Source organism: Amblyomma americanum, unplaced genomic scaffold, assembly GCF_052857255.1.
Source record: "Amblyomma americanum isolate KBUSLIRL-KWMA unplaced genomic scaffold, ASM5285725v1 scaffold_21, whole genome shotgun sequence".
In the NCBI taxonomy this organism is placed as follows: Eukaryota; Metazoa; Arthropoda; class Arachnida; order Ixodida; family Ixodidae; genus Amblyomma; species Amblyomma americanum.
Genome location: NW_027526493.1, coordinates 1,073,468 through 1,093,577, shown reverse-complemented (window position 1 = coordinate 1,093,577; position 20,110 = coordinate 1,073,468). Strand labels below are relative to the sequence as shown.

At 42.8% G+C, this 20,110-nt stretch overlaps 1 protein-coding gene across 1 annotated transcript; it reads right to left on the bottom strand.

The window, feature by feature from the left end:
* Positions 1-13,371: 13,371 nt before the first annotated feature.
* On the bottom strand, positions 13,372-17,631 carry LOC144111977 (uncharacterized). The gene is made up of 3 exons (XM_077645065.1): positions 17,238-17,631; positions 13,741-14,030; positions 13,372-13,387 (listed from the first exon to the last, which is right to left on the bottom strand). Exons 1-3 carry the CDS (start codon positions 17,406-17,408, stop codon positions 13,372-13,374), a joined length of 477 nt encoding a protein of 158 aa, XP_077501191.1. The 5' UTR covers positions 17,409-17,631.
* Between the last annotated feature and the right edge of the window lie 2,479 nt (positions 17,632-20,110).

The following is a 20,110-nucleotide window of genomic DNA, read 5'->3' as shown; positions in this document are numbered from 1 at the left end:
TCAAGTCGTCGAAGAGTAGACGAGAGAAAGGTGTAAACTTTTTCTCTCAGAACTGCGCGAAAACTTGTATTCCGGCTCAAAACAACGAGATACATCGTTTTAGATCGAAACTAGCAAGATTCATGGGCATCGATTTTACAAGTTGTCGGAGAGTCCACGAGAGAAAGGTGTAAACTTTTTCTCTCAGAACTGCGCGAAAACTTGTATTCCGGCTCAAAACAACGGGATACATCGTTTTAGATCGAAACTAGCAAGATTCACGAGCATCGATTTTGCAAGTCCTCGAAGAGTAGACGAGAGAAAGGCTAAACTTTTTTTCTCAAAACTGCACGAAAAACTTCTATTCCAGCTCAAAACAACGGGATACATCGTTGTAGACCGAAACTGGCAAGATATACGAGCATTGATTTTTCAAGTCGTCGAAGAGTAGACGAGAGAAAGGTGTAAACTTTTTCTCTCAGAACTACGCCAAAACTTGTATTCCGGCTCAAAAAAAAACGGGATACATCGTTTTAGATCGAAACTAGCAAGATTCACGAGCATCGATTTTACAAGTCGTCGAAGAGTAGACGAGAGAAAGGTGTAAACTTTTTCTCTCAGAACGGCGCCAAAACTTGTATTCCGGCTCAAAAAAAAAGGGGATACATCGTTTTAGATCGAAACTAGCAAGATTTACGAGCATCGATTTTACAAGTTGTCGGAGAGTCCACGAGAGAAAGGTGTAAACTTTTTCTCTCAGAACTGCACGAAAACTTGTATTTCGGCTCAAAACAACGGGATACATCGTTTTAGGTCGAAACTAGCAATATTCACGAGCATCAATTTTACAAGTCGTCGAATAGTAGACGAGAGAAAGGTGTAAACTTTTGCTCTCAGAACTGCGCGACAACTTGTATTCCGGCTCAAAAAAACGGGATACATCGTTTTAGATCGAAACTAGCAAGATTCACGAGCATCGATTTTGCAAGTCCTCGAAGAGTAGACGAGAGAAAGGCTAAACTTTTTTTCTCAGAACTGCACGAAAAACTTCTATTCCAGCTCAAAACAACGGGATACATCGTTGTAGATCGAAACTGGCAAGATATACGAGCATTGATTTTTCAAGTCGTCGAAGAGTAGACGAGAGAAAGGTGTAAACTTTTTCTCTCAGAACTACGCCAAAACTTGTATTCCGGATAAAAAAAAACGGGATACATCGTTTTAGATCGAAACTAGCAAGATTCACGAGCATCGATTTTACAAGTCGTCGAAAAGTAGACGAGAGAAAGGTGTAAACTTTTTCTCTCAGAACGGCGCCAAAACTTGTATTCCGGCTCAAAAAAAAGGGGATACATCGTTTTAGATCGAAACTAGCAAGATTTACGAGCATCGATTTTACAAGACTTCGAAGAGTAGACGAGAGAAAGGTGTAAACTTTTTCTCTCAGAACTGCGCGAAAACTTGTATTGCGGCTCAAAACAACGAGATACATCGTTTTAGATCGAAACTAGCAAGATTCACGGGCATCGGTTTTACAAGTCTTCGAAGAGTAGACGAGAGAAAGGTGTAAACTTTTTCTCTCAGAACTGCGCGAAAACTTGTATTCCGGCTCAAAACAACGCGATACATCGTTTTAGGTCGAAACTAGCAAGATTCACGAGCATCGATTTTACCAGTCGTCGAAGAGTAGACAAGAAAAAGGTGTAAAATTTTTCTCTCAGAACTGCACGAAAACTTGTATTCCGGCTCAAAACAATGGGATACATCGTTTTAGGTCGAAACTAGCAATATTCACGAGCATCGATTTTACAAGTCGTCGAATAGTAGACGAGAGGAAGGTGTAAACTTTTTCTCTCAGAACTGCGCGAAAACTTGTATTCCGGCTCAAAACAACGGGATACATCGTTTTAGGTCGAAACTAGCAAGATTCACGAGCATCGATTTTACAAGTCGTCGAAGAGTGGACGAGAGAAAGGTGTAAACTTTTTCTCTCAGAACTGCACGAAAACTTGTATTCCGGCTCAAAACAACGGGGTGCATCGTTTTAGATCGTAACTAGCAAGATTCACGAGCATCGATTTTACAAGTCGTCGGAGAGTCCACGAGAGAAAGATGTAAACTTTTTCTCTCAGAACTGCGCGAAAACTTGTATTCCGGCTCAAAACAACGGGATACATCGTTTTAGGTCGAAACTAGCAATATTCACGAGCATCGATTTTACAAGTCGTCGAATAGTAGACGAGAGAAAGGTGTAAACATTTTCTCTCAGAACTGCGCGAAAACTTCTATTCCAGCTCAAAACAACGGGATACATCGTTGTAGATCGAAACTAGCAAGATATACGAGCATTGATTTTTCAAGTCGTCGAAGAGTAGACGAGAGAAAGGTGTAAACTTTTTCTCTCAGAACTGCGCGAAAACTTGTATTCCGGCTCAAAACAACGAGATACATCGTTTTAGATCGAAACTAGCAGGATTCACGAGCATCGATATTACAAGTCGTCGAAGAGTAGACGAGAGAAAGGTGTAAACTTTTTCTCTCAGAACTGCGCGAAAATTGTATTCTGGCTCAAAACAACGGGATACATCGTTTTAGATCGAAACTAGCAAGATTCACGAGCATCGATTTTACACGTCGTCGAAGAGTACACGAGAGAAAGGTGTAAACGTTTTCTCTCAGAACTGCGCGAAAACTTGTATACCGGCTCAAAAAGCGGGATACATCGTTTTAGATCGAAACTAGCAAGATTCACGAGCATCGATTTTACAAGTCGTCGAAGAGTGGACGAGAGAAAGGTGTAAACTTTTTCTCTCAGAACTGCACGAAAACTTGTATTCCGGCTCAAAACAACGGGGTGCATCGTTTTAGATCGTAACTAGCAAGATTCACGAGCATCGATTTTACAAGTCGTCGGAGAGTCCACGAGAGAAAGATGTAAACTTTTTCTCTCAGAACTGCGCGAAAACTTGTATTCCGGCTCAAAACAACGGGATACATCGTTTTAGGTCGAAACTAGCAATATTCACGAGCATCAATTTTACAAGTCGTCGAATAGTAGACGAGAGAAAGGTGTAAACATTTTCTCTCAGAACTGCGCGAAAACTTCTATTCCAGCTCAAAACAACGGTATATATCGTTTTAGATCGAAAGTAGCAAGATTCACGAGCATCGATTTTACAAGTCGTCGAAGAGTAGACGAGAGAAATGTGTAAACCTTTTCTCTCAGAACTGAGTCAGAACTTGTATTCCGGCTCAGAACAATGGGTTACATCGTTTTAGATCGAAACTAGCAGGATTCACGAGCATCGATATTACAAGTCGTCGAAGAGTAGACGAGAGAAAGGTGTAAACTTTTTCTCTCAGAACTGCGCGAAAATTGTATTCTGGCTCAAAACAACGGGATACATCGTTTTAGATCGAAACTAGCAAGATTCACGAGCATCGATTTTACACGTCGTCGAAAAGTACACGAGAGAAAGGTGTAAACGTTTTCTCTCAGAACTGCGCGAAAACTTGTATACCGGCTCAAAAAGCGGGATACATCGTTTTAGATCGAAACTAGCAAGATTCACGAGCATCGATTTTACAAGTCGTCGAAGAGTATACGAGAGAAAGGTGTAAACTTTTTCTCTCAGAACTGCGCGACAACTTGTATTCCGTCTCAAAACAACAGAATACATCGTTTTATATTGAAACCAGAAAGATTCACGTGCATCAATTTTACAAGTCGTCGAAGAGTAGACGAGAGAAAGGTGTAAACTTTTTCTCTCAGAACTGCGCGAAAACTTGTATTCCATCACAAAACAAAGGGATACATCGTTTTAGGTCGAAACTAGCAAGATTCACGAGCATCGATTTTACAAGTCATCGAATAGTAGAAGAGAGAAAGGTGTAAACTTTTTCTCTCAGAACTGCGCGAAAACTTGTATTCCGGCTCAAAACAACGAGATACATCGTTTTAGATCGAAACTAGCAAGATTCATGGGCATCGATTTTACAAGTTGTCGGAGAGTCCACGAGAGAAAGGTGTAAACTTTTTCTCTCAGAACTGCGCGAAAACTTGTATTCCGGCTCAAAAAAAAAAGGGGATACATCGTTTTAGATCGAAACTAGCAAGATTTACGAGCATCGATTTTACAAGTTGTCGGAGAGTCCACGAGAGAAAGGTGTAAACTTTTTCTCTCAGAACTGCGCGAAAACTTGTATTCCGGCTCAAAACAACGGGATACATCGTTTTAGGTCGAAACTAGCAATATTCACGAGCATCAATTTTACAAGTCGTCGAATAGTAGACGAGAGAAAGGTGTAAACTTTTGCTCTCAGAACTGTGCGACAACTTGTATTCCGGCTCAAAAAAACGGGATACATCGTTTCAGATCGAAACTAGCAAGATTCACGAGCATCGATTTTGCAAGTCCTCGAAGAGTAGACGAGAGAAAGGCTAAACTTTTTTTCTCAGAACTGCACGAAAAACTTCTATTCCAGCTCAAAACAACGGGATACATCGTTGTAGATCGAAACTGGCAAGATATACGAGCATTGATTTTTCAAGTCGTCGAAGAGTAGACGAGAGAAAGGTGTAAACTTTTTCTCTCAGAACTACGCCAAAACTTGTATTCCGGATAAAAAAAACGGGATACATCGTTTTAGATCGAAACTAGCAAGATTCACGAGCATCGATTTTACAAGTCGTCGAAAAGTAGACGAGAGAAAGGTGTAAACTTTTTCTCTCAGAACGGCGCCAAAACTTGTATTCCGGCTCAAAAAAAAAGGGATACATCGTTTTAGATCGAAACTAGCAAGATTTACGAGCATCGATTTTACAAGACTTCGAAGAGTAGACGAGAGAAAGGTGTAAACTTTTTCTCTCAGAACTGCGCGAAATCTTGTATTGCGGCTCAAAACAACGAGATACATCGTTTTAGATCGAAACTAGCAAGATTCACGGGCATCGGTTTTACAAGTCTTCGAAGAGTAGACGAGAGAAAGGTGTAAACTTTTTCTCTCAGAACTGCGCAAAAACTTGTATTCCGGCTCAAAACAACGCGATACATCGTTTTAGGTCGAAACTAGCAAGATTCACGAGCATCGATTTTACCAGTCGTCGAAGAGTAGACAAGAAAAAGGTGTAAAATTTTTCTCTCAGAACTGCACGAAAACTTGTATTCCGGCTCAAAACAATGGGATACATCGTTTTAGGTCGAAACTAGCAATATTCACGAGCATCGATTTTACAAGTCGTCGAATAGTAGACGAGAGGAAGGTGTAAACTTTTTCTCTCAGAACTGCGCGAAAACTTGTATTCCGGCTCAAAACAACGGGATACATCGTTTTAGGTCGAAACTAGCAAGATTCACGAGCATCGATTTTACAAGTCGTCGAAGAGTGGACGAGAGAAAGGTGTAAACTTTTTCTCTCAGAACTGCACGAAAACTTGTATTCCGGCTCAAAACAACGGGGTGCATCGTTTTAGATCGTAACTAGCAAGATTCACGAGCATCGATTTTACAAGTCGTCGGAGAGTCCACGAGAGAAAGATGTAAACTTTTTCTCTCAGAACTGCGCGAAAACTTGTATTCCGGCTCAAAACAACGGGATACATCGTTTTAGGTCGAAACTAGCAATATTCACGAGCATCGATTTTACAAGTCGTCGAATAGTAGACGAGAGAAAGGTGTAAACATTTTCTCTCAGAACTGCGCGAAAACTTCTATTCCAGCTCAAAACAACGGGATACATCGTTGTAGATCGAAACTAGCAAGATATACGAGCATTGATTTTTCAAGTCGTCGAAGAGTAGACGAGAGAAAGGTGTAAACTTTTTCTCTCAGAACTGCGCGAAAACTTGTATTCCGGCTCAAAACAACGAGATACATCGTTTTAGATCGAAACTAGCAGGATTCACGAGCATCGATATTACAAGTCGTCGAAGAGTAGACGAGAGAAAGGTGTAAACTTTTTCTCTCAGAACTGCGCGAAAATTGTATTCTGGCTCAAAACAACGGGATACATCGTTTTAGATCGAAACTAGCAAGATTCACGAGCATCGATTTTACACGTCGTCGAAGAGTACACGAGAGAAAGGTGTAAACGTTTTCTCTCAGAACTGCGCGAAAACTTGTATACCGGCTCAAAAAGCGGGATACATCGTTTTAGATCGAAACTAGCAAGATTCACGAGCATCGATTTTACAAGTCGTCGAAGAGTGGACGAGAGAAAAGTGTAAACTTTTTCTCTCAGAACTGCACGAAAACTTGTATTCCGGCTCAAAACAACGGGGTGCATCGTTTTAGATCGTAACTAGCAAGATTCACGAGCATCGATTTTACAAGTCGTCGGAGAGTCCACGAGAGAAAGATGTAAACTTTTTCTCTCAGAACTGCGCGAAAACTTGTATTCCGGCTCAAAACAACGGGATACATCGTTTTAGGTCGAAACTAGCAATATTCAGGAGCATCAATTTTACAAGTCGTCGAATAGTAGACGAGAGAAAGGTGTAAACATTTTCTCTCAGAACTGCGCGAAAACTTCTATTCCAGCTCAAAACAACGGTATATATCGTTTTAGATCGAAAGTAGCAAGATTCACGAGCATCGATTTTACAAGTCGTCGAAGAGTAGACGAGAGAAAGGTGTAAACCTTTTCTCTCAGAACTGAGTCAGAACTTGTATTCCGGCTCAGAACAACGGGTTACATCGTTTTAGATCGAAACTAGCAGGATTCACGAGCATCGATATTACAAGTCGTCGAAGAGTAGACGAGAGAAAGGTGTAAACTTTTTCTCTCAGAACTGCGCGAAAATTGTATTCTGGCTCAAAACAACGGGATACATCGTTTTAGATCGAAACTAGCAAGATTCACGAGCATCGATTTTACACGTCGTCGAAAAGTACACGAGAGAAAGGTGTAAACGTTTTCTCTCAGAACTGCGCGAAAACTTGTATACCGGCTCAAAAAGCGGGATACATCGTTTTAGATCGAAACTAGCAAGATTCACGAGCATCGATTTTACAAGTCGTCGAAGAGTATACGAGAGAAAGGTGTAAACTTTTTCTCTCAGAACTGCGCGAAAACTTGTATTCCGTCTCAAAACAACAGAATACATCGTTTTATATTGAAACCAGAAAGATTCACGAGCATCAATTTTACAAGTCGTCGAAGAGTAGACGAGAGAAAGGTGTAAACTTTTTCTCTCAGAACTGCGCGAAAACTTGTATTCCATCACAAAACAAAGGGATACATCGTTTTAGGTCGAAACTAGCAAGATTCACGAGCATCGATTTTACAAGTCATCGAATAGTAGAAGAGAGAAAGGTGTAAACTTTTTCTCTCAGAACTGCGCGAAAACTTGTATTCCGGCTCAAAACAACGAGATACATCGTTTTAGATCGAAACTAGCAAGATTCATGGGCATCGATTTTACAAGTTATCGGAGAGTCCACGAGAGAAAGGTGTAAACTTTTTCTCTCAGAACTGCGCGAAAACTTGTATTCTGGCTCAAAACAACGGGATACATCGTTTTAGGTCGAAACTAGCAATATTCACGAGCATCAATTTTACAAGTCGTCGAATAGTAGACGAGAGAAAGGTGTAAACTTTTTCTCTCAGAACTGCGCGACAACTTGTATTCCGGCTCAAAAAAACGGGATACATCGTTTTAGATCGAAACTAGCAAGATTCACGAGCATCGATTTTGCAAGTCCTCGAAGAGTAGACGAGAGAAAGGCTAAACTTTTTTTCTCAGAACTGCACGAAAAACTTCTATTCCTGCTCAAAACAACGGGATACATCGTTGTAGATCGAAACTGGCAAGATATACGAGCATTGATTTTTCAAGTCGTCGAAGAGTAGACGAGAGAAAGGTGTAAACTTTTTCTCTCAGAACTACGCCAAAACTTGTATTCCGGCTAAAAAAAAACGGGATACATCGTTTTAGATCGAAACTAGCAAGATTCACGAGCATCGATTTTACAAGTCGTCGAAGAGTAGACGAGAGAAAGGTGTAAACTTTTTCTCTCAGAACGGCGCCAAAACTTGTATTCCGGCTCAAAAAAAAGGGGATACATCGTTTTAGATCGAAACTAGCAAGATTTACGAGCATCGATTTTACAAGTCTTCGAAGAGTAGACGAGAGAAAGGTGTAAACTTTTTCTCTCAGAACTGCGCGAAAACTTGTATTCCGGCTCAAAACAACGCGATACATCGTTTTAGGTCGAAACTAGCAAGATTCACGAGCATCGATTTTACCAGTCGTCGAAGAGTAGACAAGAAAAAGGTGTAAAATTTTTCTCTCAGAACTGCACGAAAACTTGTATTCCGGCTCAAAACAATGGGATACATCGTTTTAGGTCGAAACTAGCAATATTCACGAGCATCGATTTTACAAGTCGTCGAATAGTAGACGAGAGGAAGGTGTAAACTTTTTCTCTCAGAACTGCGCGAAAACTTGTATTCCGGCTCAAAACAACGGGATACATCGTTTTAGGTCGAAACTAGCAAGATTCACGAGCATCGATTTTACAAGTCGTCGAAGAGTGGACGAGAGAAAGGTGTAAACTTTTTCTCTCAGAACTGCACGAAAACTTGTATTCCGGCTCAAAACAACGGGGTGCATCGTTTTAGATCGTAACTAGCAAGATTCACGAGCATCGATTTTACAAGTCGTCGGAGAGTCCACGAGAGAAAGATGTAAACTTTTTCTCTCAGAACTGCGCGAAAACTTGTATTCCGGCTCAAAACAACGGGATACATCGTTTTAGGTCGAAACTAGCAATATTCACGAGCATCGATTTTACAAGTCGTCGAATAGTAGACGAGAGAAAGGTGTAAACATTTTCTCTCAGAACTGCGCGAAAACTTCTATTCCAGCTCAAAACAACGGGATACATCGTTGTAGATCGAAACTAGCAAGATATACGAGCATTGATTTTTCAAGTCGTCGAAGAGTAGACGAGAGAAAGGTGTAAACTTTTTCTCTCAGAACTGCGCGAAAACTTGTATTCCGGCTCAAAACAACGGGATACATCGTTTTAGGTCGAAACTAGCAATATTCACGAGCATCAATTTTACAAGTCGTCGAATAGTAGACGAGAGAAAGGTGTAAACATTTTCTCTCAGAACTGCGCGAAAACTTCTATTCCAGCTCAAAACAACGGTATATATCGTTTTAGATCGAAAGTAGCAAGATTCACGAGCATCGATTTTACAAGTCGTCGAAGAGTAGACGAGAGAAAGGTGTAAACCTTTTCTCTCAGAACTGAGTCAGAACTTGTATTCTGGCTCAGAACAACGGGTTACATCGTTTTAGATCGAAACTAGCAGGATTCACGAGCATCGATATTACAAGTCGTCGAAGAGTAGACGAGAGAAAGGTGTAAACTTTTTCTCTCAGAACTGCGCGAAAATTGTATTCTGGCTCAAAACAACGGGATACATCGTTTTAGATCGAAACTAGCAAGATTCACGAGCATCGATTTTACACGTCGTCGAAGAGTACACGAGAGAAAGGTGTAAACGTTTTCTCTCAGAACTGCGCGAAAACTTGTATACCGGCTCAAAAAGCGGGATACATCGTTTTAGATCGAAACTAGCAAGATTCACGAGCATCGATTTTACAAGTCGTCGAAGAGTATACGAGAGAAAGGTGTAAACTTTTTCTCTCAGAACTGCGCGAAAACTTGTATTCCGTCTCAAAACAACAGAATACATCGTTTTATATTGAAACCAGAAAGATTCACGAGCATCAATTTTACAAGTCGTCGAAGAGTAGACGAGAGAAAGGTGTAAACTTTTTCTCTCAGAACTGCGCGAAAACTTGTATTCCATCACAAAACAAAGGGATACATCGTTTTAGGTCGAAACTAGCAAGATTCACGAGCATCGATTTTACAAGTCGTCGAATAGTAGAAGAGAGAAAGGTGTAAACTTTTTCTCTCAGAACTGCGCGAAAACTTGTATTCCGGCTCAAAACAACGAGATACATCGTTTTAGATCGAAACTAGCAAGATTCATGGGCATCGATTTTACAAGTTGTCGGAGAGTCCACGAGAGAAAGGTGTAAACTTTTTCTCTCAGAACTGCGCGAAAACTTGTATTCCGGCTCAAAACAACGGGATACATCGTTTTAGGTCGAAACTAGCAATATTCAAGAGCATCAATTTTACAAGTCGTCGAATAGTAGACGAGAGAAAGGTGTAAACTTTTTCTCTCAGAACTGCGCGACAACTTGTATTCCGGCTCAAAAAAACGGGATACATCGTTTTAGATCGAAACTAGCAAGATTCACGAGCATCGATTTTGCAAGTCCTCGAAGAGTAGACGAGAGAAAGGCTAAACTTTTTTTCTCAGAACTGCACGAAAAACTTCTATTCCAGCTCAAAACAACGGGATACATCGTTGTAGATCGAAACTGGGAAGATATACGAGCATTGATTTTTCAAGTCGTCGAAGAGTAGACGAGAGAAAGGTGTAAACTTTTTCTCTCAGAACTACGCCAAAACTTGTATTCCGGCTAAAAAAAAAACGGGATACATCGTTTTAGATCGAAACTAGCAAGATTCACGAGCATCGATTTTACAAGTCGTCGAAGAGTAGACGAGAGAAAGGTGTAAACTTTTTCTCTCAGAACGGCGCCAAAACTTGTATTCCGGCTCAAAAAAAGGGGATACATCGTTTTAGATCGAAACTAGCAAGATTTACGAGCATCGATTTTACAAGTCTTCGAAGAGTAGACGAGAGAAAGGTGTAAACTTTTTCTCTCAGAACTGCGCGAAAACTTGTATTGCGGCTCAAAACAACGAGATACATCGTTTTAGATCGAAACTAGCAAGATTCACGGGCATCGATTTTACAAGTCTTCGAAGAGTAGACGAGACAAAGGTGTAAACGTTTTCTCTCAGAACTGCGCGAAAACTTGTATTCCGGCTCAAAACAACGCGATACATCGTTTTAGGTCGAAACTAGCAAGATTCACGAGCATCGATTTTACCAGTCGTCGAAGAGTAGAAGAGAAAAAGGTGTAAAATTTTTCTCTCAGAACTGCACGAAAACTTGTATTCCGGCTCAAAACAATGGGATACATCGTTTTAGGTCGAAACTAGCAATAATCACGAGCATCGATTTTACAAGTCGTCGAATAGTAGACGAGAGGAAGGTGTAAACTTTTTCTCTCAGAACTGCGCGAAAACTTGTATTCCGGCTCAAAACAACGGGATACATCGTTTTAGGTCGAAAATAGCAAGATTCACGAGCATCGATTTTACAAGTCGTCGAAGAGTGGACGAGAGAAAGGTGTAAACTTTTTCACTCAGAACTGCACGAAAACTTGTATTCCGGCTCAAAACAACGGGGTACATCGTTTTAGATCGTAACTAGCAAGATTCACGAGCATCGATTTTACAAGTCGTCGGAGAGTCCACGAGAGAAAGATGTAAACTTTTTCTCTCAGAACTGCGCGAAAACTTGTATTCCGGCTCAAAACAACGGGATACATCGTTTTAGGTCGAAACTAGCAATATTCACGAGCATCGATTTTACAAGTCGTCGAATAGTAGACGAGAGAAAGGTGTAAACATTTTCTCTCAGAACTGCGCGAAAACTTCTATTCCAGCTCAAAACAACGGGATACATCGTTGTAGATCGAAACTAGCAAGATATACGAGCATTGATTTTTCAAGTCGTCGAAGAGTAGACGAGAGAAAGGTGTAAACTTTTTCTCTCAGAACTGCGTGAAAACTTGTATTCCGGCTCAAAACAACGGGATACATCGTTTTAGGTCGAAACTAGCAATATTCACGAGCATCAATTTTACAAGTCGTCGAATAGTAGACGAGAGAAAGGTGTAAACATTTTCTCTCAGAACTGCGCGAAAACTTCTATTCCAGCTCAAAACAACGGGATACATCGTTGTAGATCTAAACTAGCAAGATATACGAGCATTGATTTTACAAGTCGTCGAAGAGTAGACGAGAGAAATCTGTAAACTTTTTCTCTCAGAACTGCGCTAAAACTTGTATTCCGGCTCAAAACAACGGGATACATCGTTTTAAGTCGAAACTAGCAATATTCACGAGCATCGATATTACAAGTGGTCGAATAGTAGACGAGAGAAAGGTGTAAACTTTTTCTCTCAGAACTGCGCGAAAATTTGTATTCCGGCTCAAAACAACGGGATACATCGTTTTAGGTCGAAACTAGCAAGATTCACGAGCATCGATTTTAAGAGTCGTCGAAGAGTGGACGAGAGAAAGGTGTAAACTTTTTCTCTCAGAACTGCGCGAAAACTTGTATTCCGGCCTAAAACAACGGAATACATCGTTTTAGATCGAAACTAGCAATATTCACGAGCATCGATTTTACAAGTCGTCGAATAGTAGACGAGAGAAAGGTGTAAACTTTTTCTCTCAGAACTGCGCGAAAACTTCTATTCCAGCTCAAAACAACTGGATACATCGTTGTAGATCGAAACTAGCAAGATATACGAGCATTGAGTTTACAAGTCGTCGAAGAGTAGACGAGAGAAAGGTGTAAACTTTTTCTCTCAGAACTGCGCCAAAACTTGTATTCCGGCTAAAAAAAAAACGGGATACATCGTTTTAGATCGAAACTAGCAAGATTCACGAGCATCGATTTTACAAGTCTTCGAAGAGTAGACGAGAGAAGGGTGTAAACTTTTTCTCTCAGAACTGCGCGAAAACTTGTATTGCGGCTCGAAACAACGAGATACATCGTTTTAGATCGAAACTAGCAAGATTCACGAGCATCGCTTTTACAAGTCGTCGAAGAGTAGACGAGAGAAAGTTGTAAACTTTTTCTCTCAGAACTGCACGAAAACTTGTATTCCGGCTCAAAACAACGGGATACATCGTTTAAGATCGAAACTAGCAAGATTCACGAGCATCGATTTTACAAGTCTTCGAAGAGTAGACGAGAGAAAGGTGTAAACTTTTTCTCTCAGAGCTGCGCGAAAACTTGTATTGCGGCTCAAAACAACGAGATACATCGTTTTAGATCGAAACTAGCAAGATTCACGAGCATCAATTTTACAAGTCGTCGAAGAGTAGACGAGAGAAAGTTGTAAACTTTTTCTCTCAGAACTGCACGAAAACTTGTATTCCGGCTCAAAACAACGGGATACATCGTTTTAGATCGAAACGAGCAAAATTCGCGAGCATCGATTTTACAAGTCGTCAAAGAGTACACGAGAGAAAGGTGTAAACTTTTTCTCTCAGAACTGCGCGAAAACTTGTATTCCGGCTCAAAACAACGGGATACATCGTTTTAGGTCGAAACTAGCAATATTCACGAGCATCGATTTTACAAGTCGTCGAATAGTAGACGAGAGAAAGGTGTAAACTTTTTCTCTCAGAACTGCGCGAAAACTTTTATTCCGGCTCAATCCAACGGGATACTGTGGACACGACGAAGCATGGTGCATGAATGACGCTTTATTGAAGAAGGCGAGCGGTTAGATAACAGAAATGGGGGCTGCTTCTGTCCGGCTAGGCGCGTGTGCATGACTTGCACTACGTCACATCTCCCCTCTCTCTCTTTTTTTTTTCGTCGAATCAAGTAGAGTTTCAGAACTCAGGCGCCGGGTATCTTCGTGGTGGTTGGCGCTTCCGTTCACTCCTGCGGAGTTGTGTAGATTCGGATGTCCCTGTAGTGTCTGGGACTCCCACAGCTGGCAGCGGCGCGGGAGTCTTGTGGTCTGGAGACGAGGGACGAGGAGCCGGATTGAGGTGTTCTCTTGTGCGCTGAAACTGTTGACCCTCTTCCGTTTTGACGATGTAGGCACGAGGAGTCTCAGCCCGCTGTACGACTGTGACAGGGGACCATGATCTTGAGGGCACATTGTACATAGTTGCGGTCGAGCCAGTGCGAAGCTCTGGAAGAGGCCGTGTACCTCTGTTGTAGAAGCAGCGTTGCTTGCTCCTGATGTCTTCTAGCCTTCGTCGCACGGTCTTGGGTGGCACTGTTTGTGGCTGTAGGTGGCTAGTTGGTACAGGAAGCAGCGTTCTTGTCTGTCGGCCCATGAGCCTCTGCACAGGGGACTTCAGAGAAGAGTCCCGAGGTGAATTTCGACACTCAAGCAATGCGGCACAAAACTCAGTGCTACCGAAAGGAAACCGCCTTAACAGCTTCTTAGCTTCCTGTACTGCTCTTTCTGCCATTCCATTCGAGCGGGGATAGTACGGACTAGACCGGACGTGTTGCAGGCCAATCTTATCGGCGTAATCCTTGAACTGTTGGCTACTGAAGGGTGGTCCGTTGTCTGTGCAAAGTCGCCTTGGGAAGCCATGTGTTGCGAAGATGTCATTGCATGCTGCAATAACCTTGTTGGCTGACGGCGCTTGCACAAGCCTGATTTCAAAAAAGAAAGAGTAGAAGTCAACAACGACTAAGTACTCGGCACCGTTGTGATGACAAATATCAGCTCCTACTGACTCCCAGGGCAGAGTTGGTATCTCGTGACTTAACAGCGGTAGTCGCGCATTTCTTGATTTGTACTTTTGGCATGTTTGACAGCGTTGAGCGACTTCCTCAATATCGCTGTTTATACTTGGCCAGAAGACAACGGTTCGGGCGCGTGCCTTCATTTTTTCTGCTCCTGTGTGCGCGGCATGAAGAGAAGCCAGTACCTCACTGCGCAGTCTGGCAGGAATGATAAGGCGATTGCTCCAGAACACAAGGCCGGAATCAGTATGCAGCTCGTCGCGGAAGCTCCAGTAGCTGCGTAGCTCGGTAGGGACGTCAGCCTTGTCAATGGGCCACGCTGTGCTTGCATACTGGCGAAGTTTCACCATGCTTGGGTCACGGTCCGTCTCCCGCAGAACTTGCTCCAGGCGCCTGTCTGAAGCTTGAAGACAAGCGATAGTGTTAACGTGGAAATGCGCGCAATGTTCTACGAGCTGTGCTTTATTAGGAAAACTTGATAACGCGTCAGCGATGAACAGTTGTTGTCCCGGAGTATACTTGACGTTTATATGGTATTTTTGTAGGTTTAGACGCATACGCTGCAGGCGGAGAGGGCACTGGCATAATGGCTTCTTGAAAATCATTTCGAGCGGCTTGTGATCAGATTCCACAATGACTTCAGGCTGCCCGAAAATGTAGTCCTTGAATTTTTCACAGCCGTGGACGATTGCAAGCATCTCTTTCTCTATCTGCGCGTACCTTTGCTGTGCTTCTGTCAGCGAGCGAGATGAGTAAGCTAAGGGGTGTCCATCCTGCATTATCACAGCGCCAATTCCGTTTTGGCTGGCGTCTACAGATAGGGTGATTGGTTTGCCCTTCTGGTAATATGCCAATATGGGAGCCGTTGCTAGTGCTTCGCGCAGTGCTTCAAAGCTTTTTTGATGTCTGTCTTCCCAAACCCATGCAGCATTCTTTTTTAAAAGTTCTCGGAGCGATGCTGTGAGCGTTGACATATTAGGAATGAAGCGGGAAACGAAGTTCACCATACCCAAGAATGTCTGTAGCTCTTTCCGGTTGCAAGGGGCCTGCACGTGGAAAATATCTTCCAGTCTCCCTGGATCCAGGCTCAACCCGTCGCGCGTCAACACCTGGCCTAGGTACTTGACGGATTCCTGCAAGAAGTTACACTTTGTTTTGTTCAATTTCAAGTTGTGCTCCTGACATCTTGTCAGCACATTGACAAGATTTGCGTCATGCTCTTCTTTAGTGCGACCCCAGACTAGAATGTCGACTGCTGTGCCAGTGAGACCTTCTAATACTTTGTGCATGGCGCGCTGAAATATTTCGGGAGCCGAAGAAATGCCGAAAGGCATACGTAGGAACCTGTAACGACCGTACGGAGTGCTCATTGTGCAAATTCTGGAGCTTTCCTCATCCAGTTTTATCTGCCAAAATCCCGTAGCGGCATCCAAAGTCGAAAAGTATTGTGCTCCACACAGAGACGGTGCAATGTCTTCTAGCGTTGGCATAGAATAATGTTCCCTCAGCAGCGCTTTGTTCAAATCAGATGGATCGAGACATATGCGTACCTTGTCGTTCTTTATGACGGTAACCATGTGGCTGGACCACTCGGTTGGCTCGGTCACCTTGGAAACTACACCGGCTGCTTCCATGCGGTCCAGTTCCGCTTTTACTCTGTCCTCGAGTGCGAACGGAATCCGGCGTGTTGCTTTGACCACTCCTTGGGAACCTGGCTTGAGCTTCAAGTGGTAGACGACACCCTTGAGCTCGCCTAATCCGGAGAAGACGTCTTCATACGGCTTGACTACGTCGTACAGCTCTTGGTGCTCCAGTGAAGCAATTCGGCGAATCAAGCCTAGCTTCTCGGCAACTGAGCCGCTAAGAGTCACGGGTATGTCGTCTTCCATTACGAAGAATGTCGTTTCAAATGTTCCCTCGGGTCCGGTCACATGAAGGTGACTACGTTTCGTTGCTTTTTTCTGAAAGCCAAAAAATGTGTTCAGCACGACAGCGCAGTTTTCGGGTTGCTTTTGAGTTATCTTCTGCAGCAGGCTGCGTGATATGACCGAGCAATTGGCTCCTGTATCAAGCTTGCAGGCAACGGGCGTTTCTTCTATTTTCACGATTGCAGTCCAGCGGTCGTCTTTCTTGCTGCTTGGCGATAAAGTTTGCAACCAGAAATTATCTGCCTGTCCGTCTGAATTCGCTTCCAGTGACGCCACTTTTTGCTCTTTCACGCAGAGGTTAGCGCTCTTCGTTTTGCACGCAGCTGCAAAATGATTTCTTTTGCCACATTTTAAGCACGTGCGTCCCTTTGCAGGGCATGTTTCACTGTTGTGAACACGAGCACATTTGTTACAGCGACTTTTCATTTGGAGGACCGCATTGACGTCCACTTGACAGTTCTTGCTGGAGTGTATTTCTTCACTTTGCTCTTTGCCGTGTTCCCGAGCTCGACACATTTCAACAGTTTTGGCCAAGGAAGCATTTTCAGAAAGAAGCGTTTCTTGAAGCTTCTTGTCTCTCATTCCCAGAATGATTCTGCTTCTTAGCATGCGTTCTTCCAGCTCACCGAATTCACAGCTTTTTGCTAGTACACGCAGCTCCGTTAACCAATCGTTAAAATGATCATCTTCCTTCTGGTCACGCTTTCCAAATCGAAACTCGTGATAAGCTAGGTTTAGTGCTGGTTTGCAGAACGCTTCAAACTTTCGCTTCAGTACAGCAATGTCGCTTTTATCCTCTCCAGCATCAAATACGAAAGTGCTGTACGTTTTGCGTGCGTCTTCTCCAATACTGATGAGAAAAGTGGCTCCCTGTACCTCTTTCGGTTGTTGGTCCAGGTAGGTTGCAGTTGAGAAGAGCTCGAACTCTTGCTTCCATGCTTCCCAGCTATGCCAGACATCTCCCGTTGTATCCAGGGCCTTCGGTGGTGGCAGCAGCGAAGTGACGGGGGCGGCAGGCTGGGCGCGGTGCTGCTCGGCGTCTGTCATGGCTCTGGTCCGATGAAATTACCCGGGCCTCCCGGATTGCCGTGCTTCTGCCGTCGGTTACGTTGCCCGGTTGCGTTGCGCGATCGCTAACCGGCCACTTCTGACACCATGTGGACACGACGAAGCATGGTGCATGAATGACGCTTTATTGAAGAAGGCGAGCGGTTATATAGGCAAGCGGTTAGATAACAGAAATGGGGGCTGCTTCTGTCCGGCTAGGCGCGTGTGCATGACTTGCACTACGTCACAGATACATCGTTTTAGATCCAAACTAGCAAGATTCACGAGCATCGATTTTTCAAGTCCTCGAAGAGTAGACGAGAGAAAGGCGTAAACTTTTTCTCTCAGAACTGCGCGAAAACTCGTATTCCGGCTCAAAACAACGGAATACATCGTTTTAGATCGAAATTAGCAAGATTCACGAGCATCGATTTTACAAGTCGTCGAAGAGTAGACGAGAGAAAGGTGTAAACTTTTTCTCTCAGAACTGCACGAAAACTCGTATTCCGGCTCAAAACAACGGAATACATCGTTTTAAATCGAAATTAGCAAGATTCACGAGCATCGATTTTACAAGTCGTCGAAGAGTAGACGAGAGAAAGGTGTGAACTTTTTCTCTCAGAACTGCGCGAAAACTTGTATTCCGGCTCAAAACAACGGAATACATCGTTTTAAATCGAAACTAGCAAGATTCACGAGCAACGATTTTACAAGTCGTCGAAGAGTAGACGAGAGAAAGGTGTAAACTTTTTCTCTCAGAACTGCGCCAAAACTTGTATTCCGGCTCAAAACAACGGGATATTCGTTTTAGGTCGAAACTAGCAATATTCACGAGCATCGATTTTACAAGTCGTCGAAGAGTAGACGAGAGAAAGTTGTAAACTTTTTTTCTCAGAACTGCACGAAAACTTGTATTCCGGCTCAAAACAACGGGATACATCGTTTTAGATCGAAACGAGCAAAATTCGCGAGCATCGATTTTACAAGTCGTCAAAGAGTACACGAGAGAAAGGTGTAAACTTTTTCTCTCAGAACTGCGCGAAAACTTGTATTCCGGCTCAAAACAACGGGATACATCGTTTTAGGTCGAAACTAGCAATATTCACGAGCATCGATTTTACAAGTCGTCGAATAGTAGACGAGAGAAAGGTGTAAACTTTTTCTCTCAGAACTGCGCGAAAACTTGTATTGGGGCTCAAAACAACGAGATACATCGTTTTAGATTGAAACTAGCAAGATTCACGAGCATCGATTTTAAGTGTCGTCGAAGAGTAGACGAGAGAAAGTTGTAAACTTTTTCTCTCAGAACTGCACGAAAACTTGTATTCCGACTCAAAACAACGGGATACATCGTTTTAGATCGAAACGAGCAAAATTCGCGAGCATCGATTTTACAAGTCGTCGAATAGTAGACGAGAGAAAGGTGTAAACTTTTTCTCTCAGAACTGCGCGAAAACTTTTATTCCGGGTCAAAACAACGGGATACATCGTTTTAGATCGAAACTAGGAAGATTCACGAGCATCGATTTTGCAAGTCCTCGAAGAGTAGACGAGAGAAAGGCGTAAACTTTTTCTCTCAGAACTGCGCGAAAACTTCTATTCCAGCTCAAAACAACTGGATACATCGTTGTAGATCGAAACTAGCAAGATATTCGAGCATTGATTTTACAAGTCGTCGAAGAGTAGACGACAGAAAGGTGTAAACTTTTTCTCTCAGAACTGCGCCAAAACTTGTATTCCGGCTAAAAAAACGGGATACATCGTTTTAGATCGAAACTAGCAAGATTCACGAGCATCGATTTTACAAGTCTTCGAAGAGTAGACGAGAGAAAGGTGTAAACTTTTTCTCTCAGAGCTGCGCGAAAACTTGTATTGCGGCTCAAAACAACGAGATACATCGTTTTAGATCGAAACTAGCAAGATTCACGGGCATCAATTTTACAAGTCGTCGAAGAGTAGACGAGAGAAAGTTGTAAACTTTTTCTCTCAGAACTGCACGAAAACTTGTATTCCGGCTCAAAACAACGGGATACATCGTTTTAGATCGAAACGAGCAAAATTCGCGAGCATCGATTTTACAAGTCGTCAAAGAGTACACGAGAGAAAGGTGTAAACTTTTTCTCTCAGAACTGCGCGAAAACTTGTATTCCGGCTCAAAACAACGGGATACATCGTTTTAGGTCGAAACTAGCAATATTCACGAGCATCGATTTTACAAGTCGTCGAATAGTAGACGAGAGAAAGGTGTAAACTTTTTCTCTCAGAACTGCGCGAAAATTTTTATTCCGGCTCAATCCAACGGGATACATCGTTTTAGATCGAAACTAGCAAGATTCACGAGCATCGATTTTTCAAGTCCTCGAAGAGTAGACGAGAGAAAGGCGTAAACTTTTTCTCTCAGAACTGCGCGAAAACTCGTATTCCGGCTCAAAACAACGGAATACATCGTTTTAGATCGAAATTAGCAAGATTCACGAGCATCGATTTTACAAGTCGTCGAAGAGTAGACGAGAGAAAGGTGTAAACTTTTTCTCTCAGAACTGCACGAAAACTCGTATTCCGGCTCAAAACAACGGAATACATCGTTTTAGATTGAAATTAGCAAGATTCACGAGCATCGATTTTACAAGTCGTCGAAGAGTAGACGAGGGAAAGGTGTGAACTTTTTCTCTCAGAACTGCGCGAAAACTTGTATTCCGGCT

What these genes read in the sequence shown, in the direction of transcription:
- LOC144111977 (XM_077645065.1), bottom strand. Translation starts at nt 17,408, where the DNA reads ATGACAGACGCCGAGCAGCACCGCGCCCAGCCTGCCGCCCCCGTCACT. An exon ending in TGGACCAACAACCGAAAGAG is followed by an intron (nt 14,031 to 17,237) that starts GTACAGGGAGCC and finishes TCTTCTCTGAAG; the next exon opens with TCCCCTGTGCAGAGGCTCAT.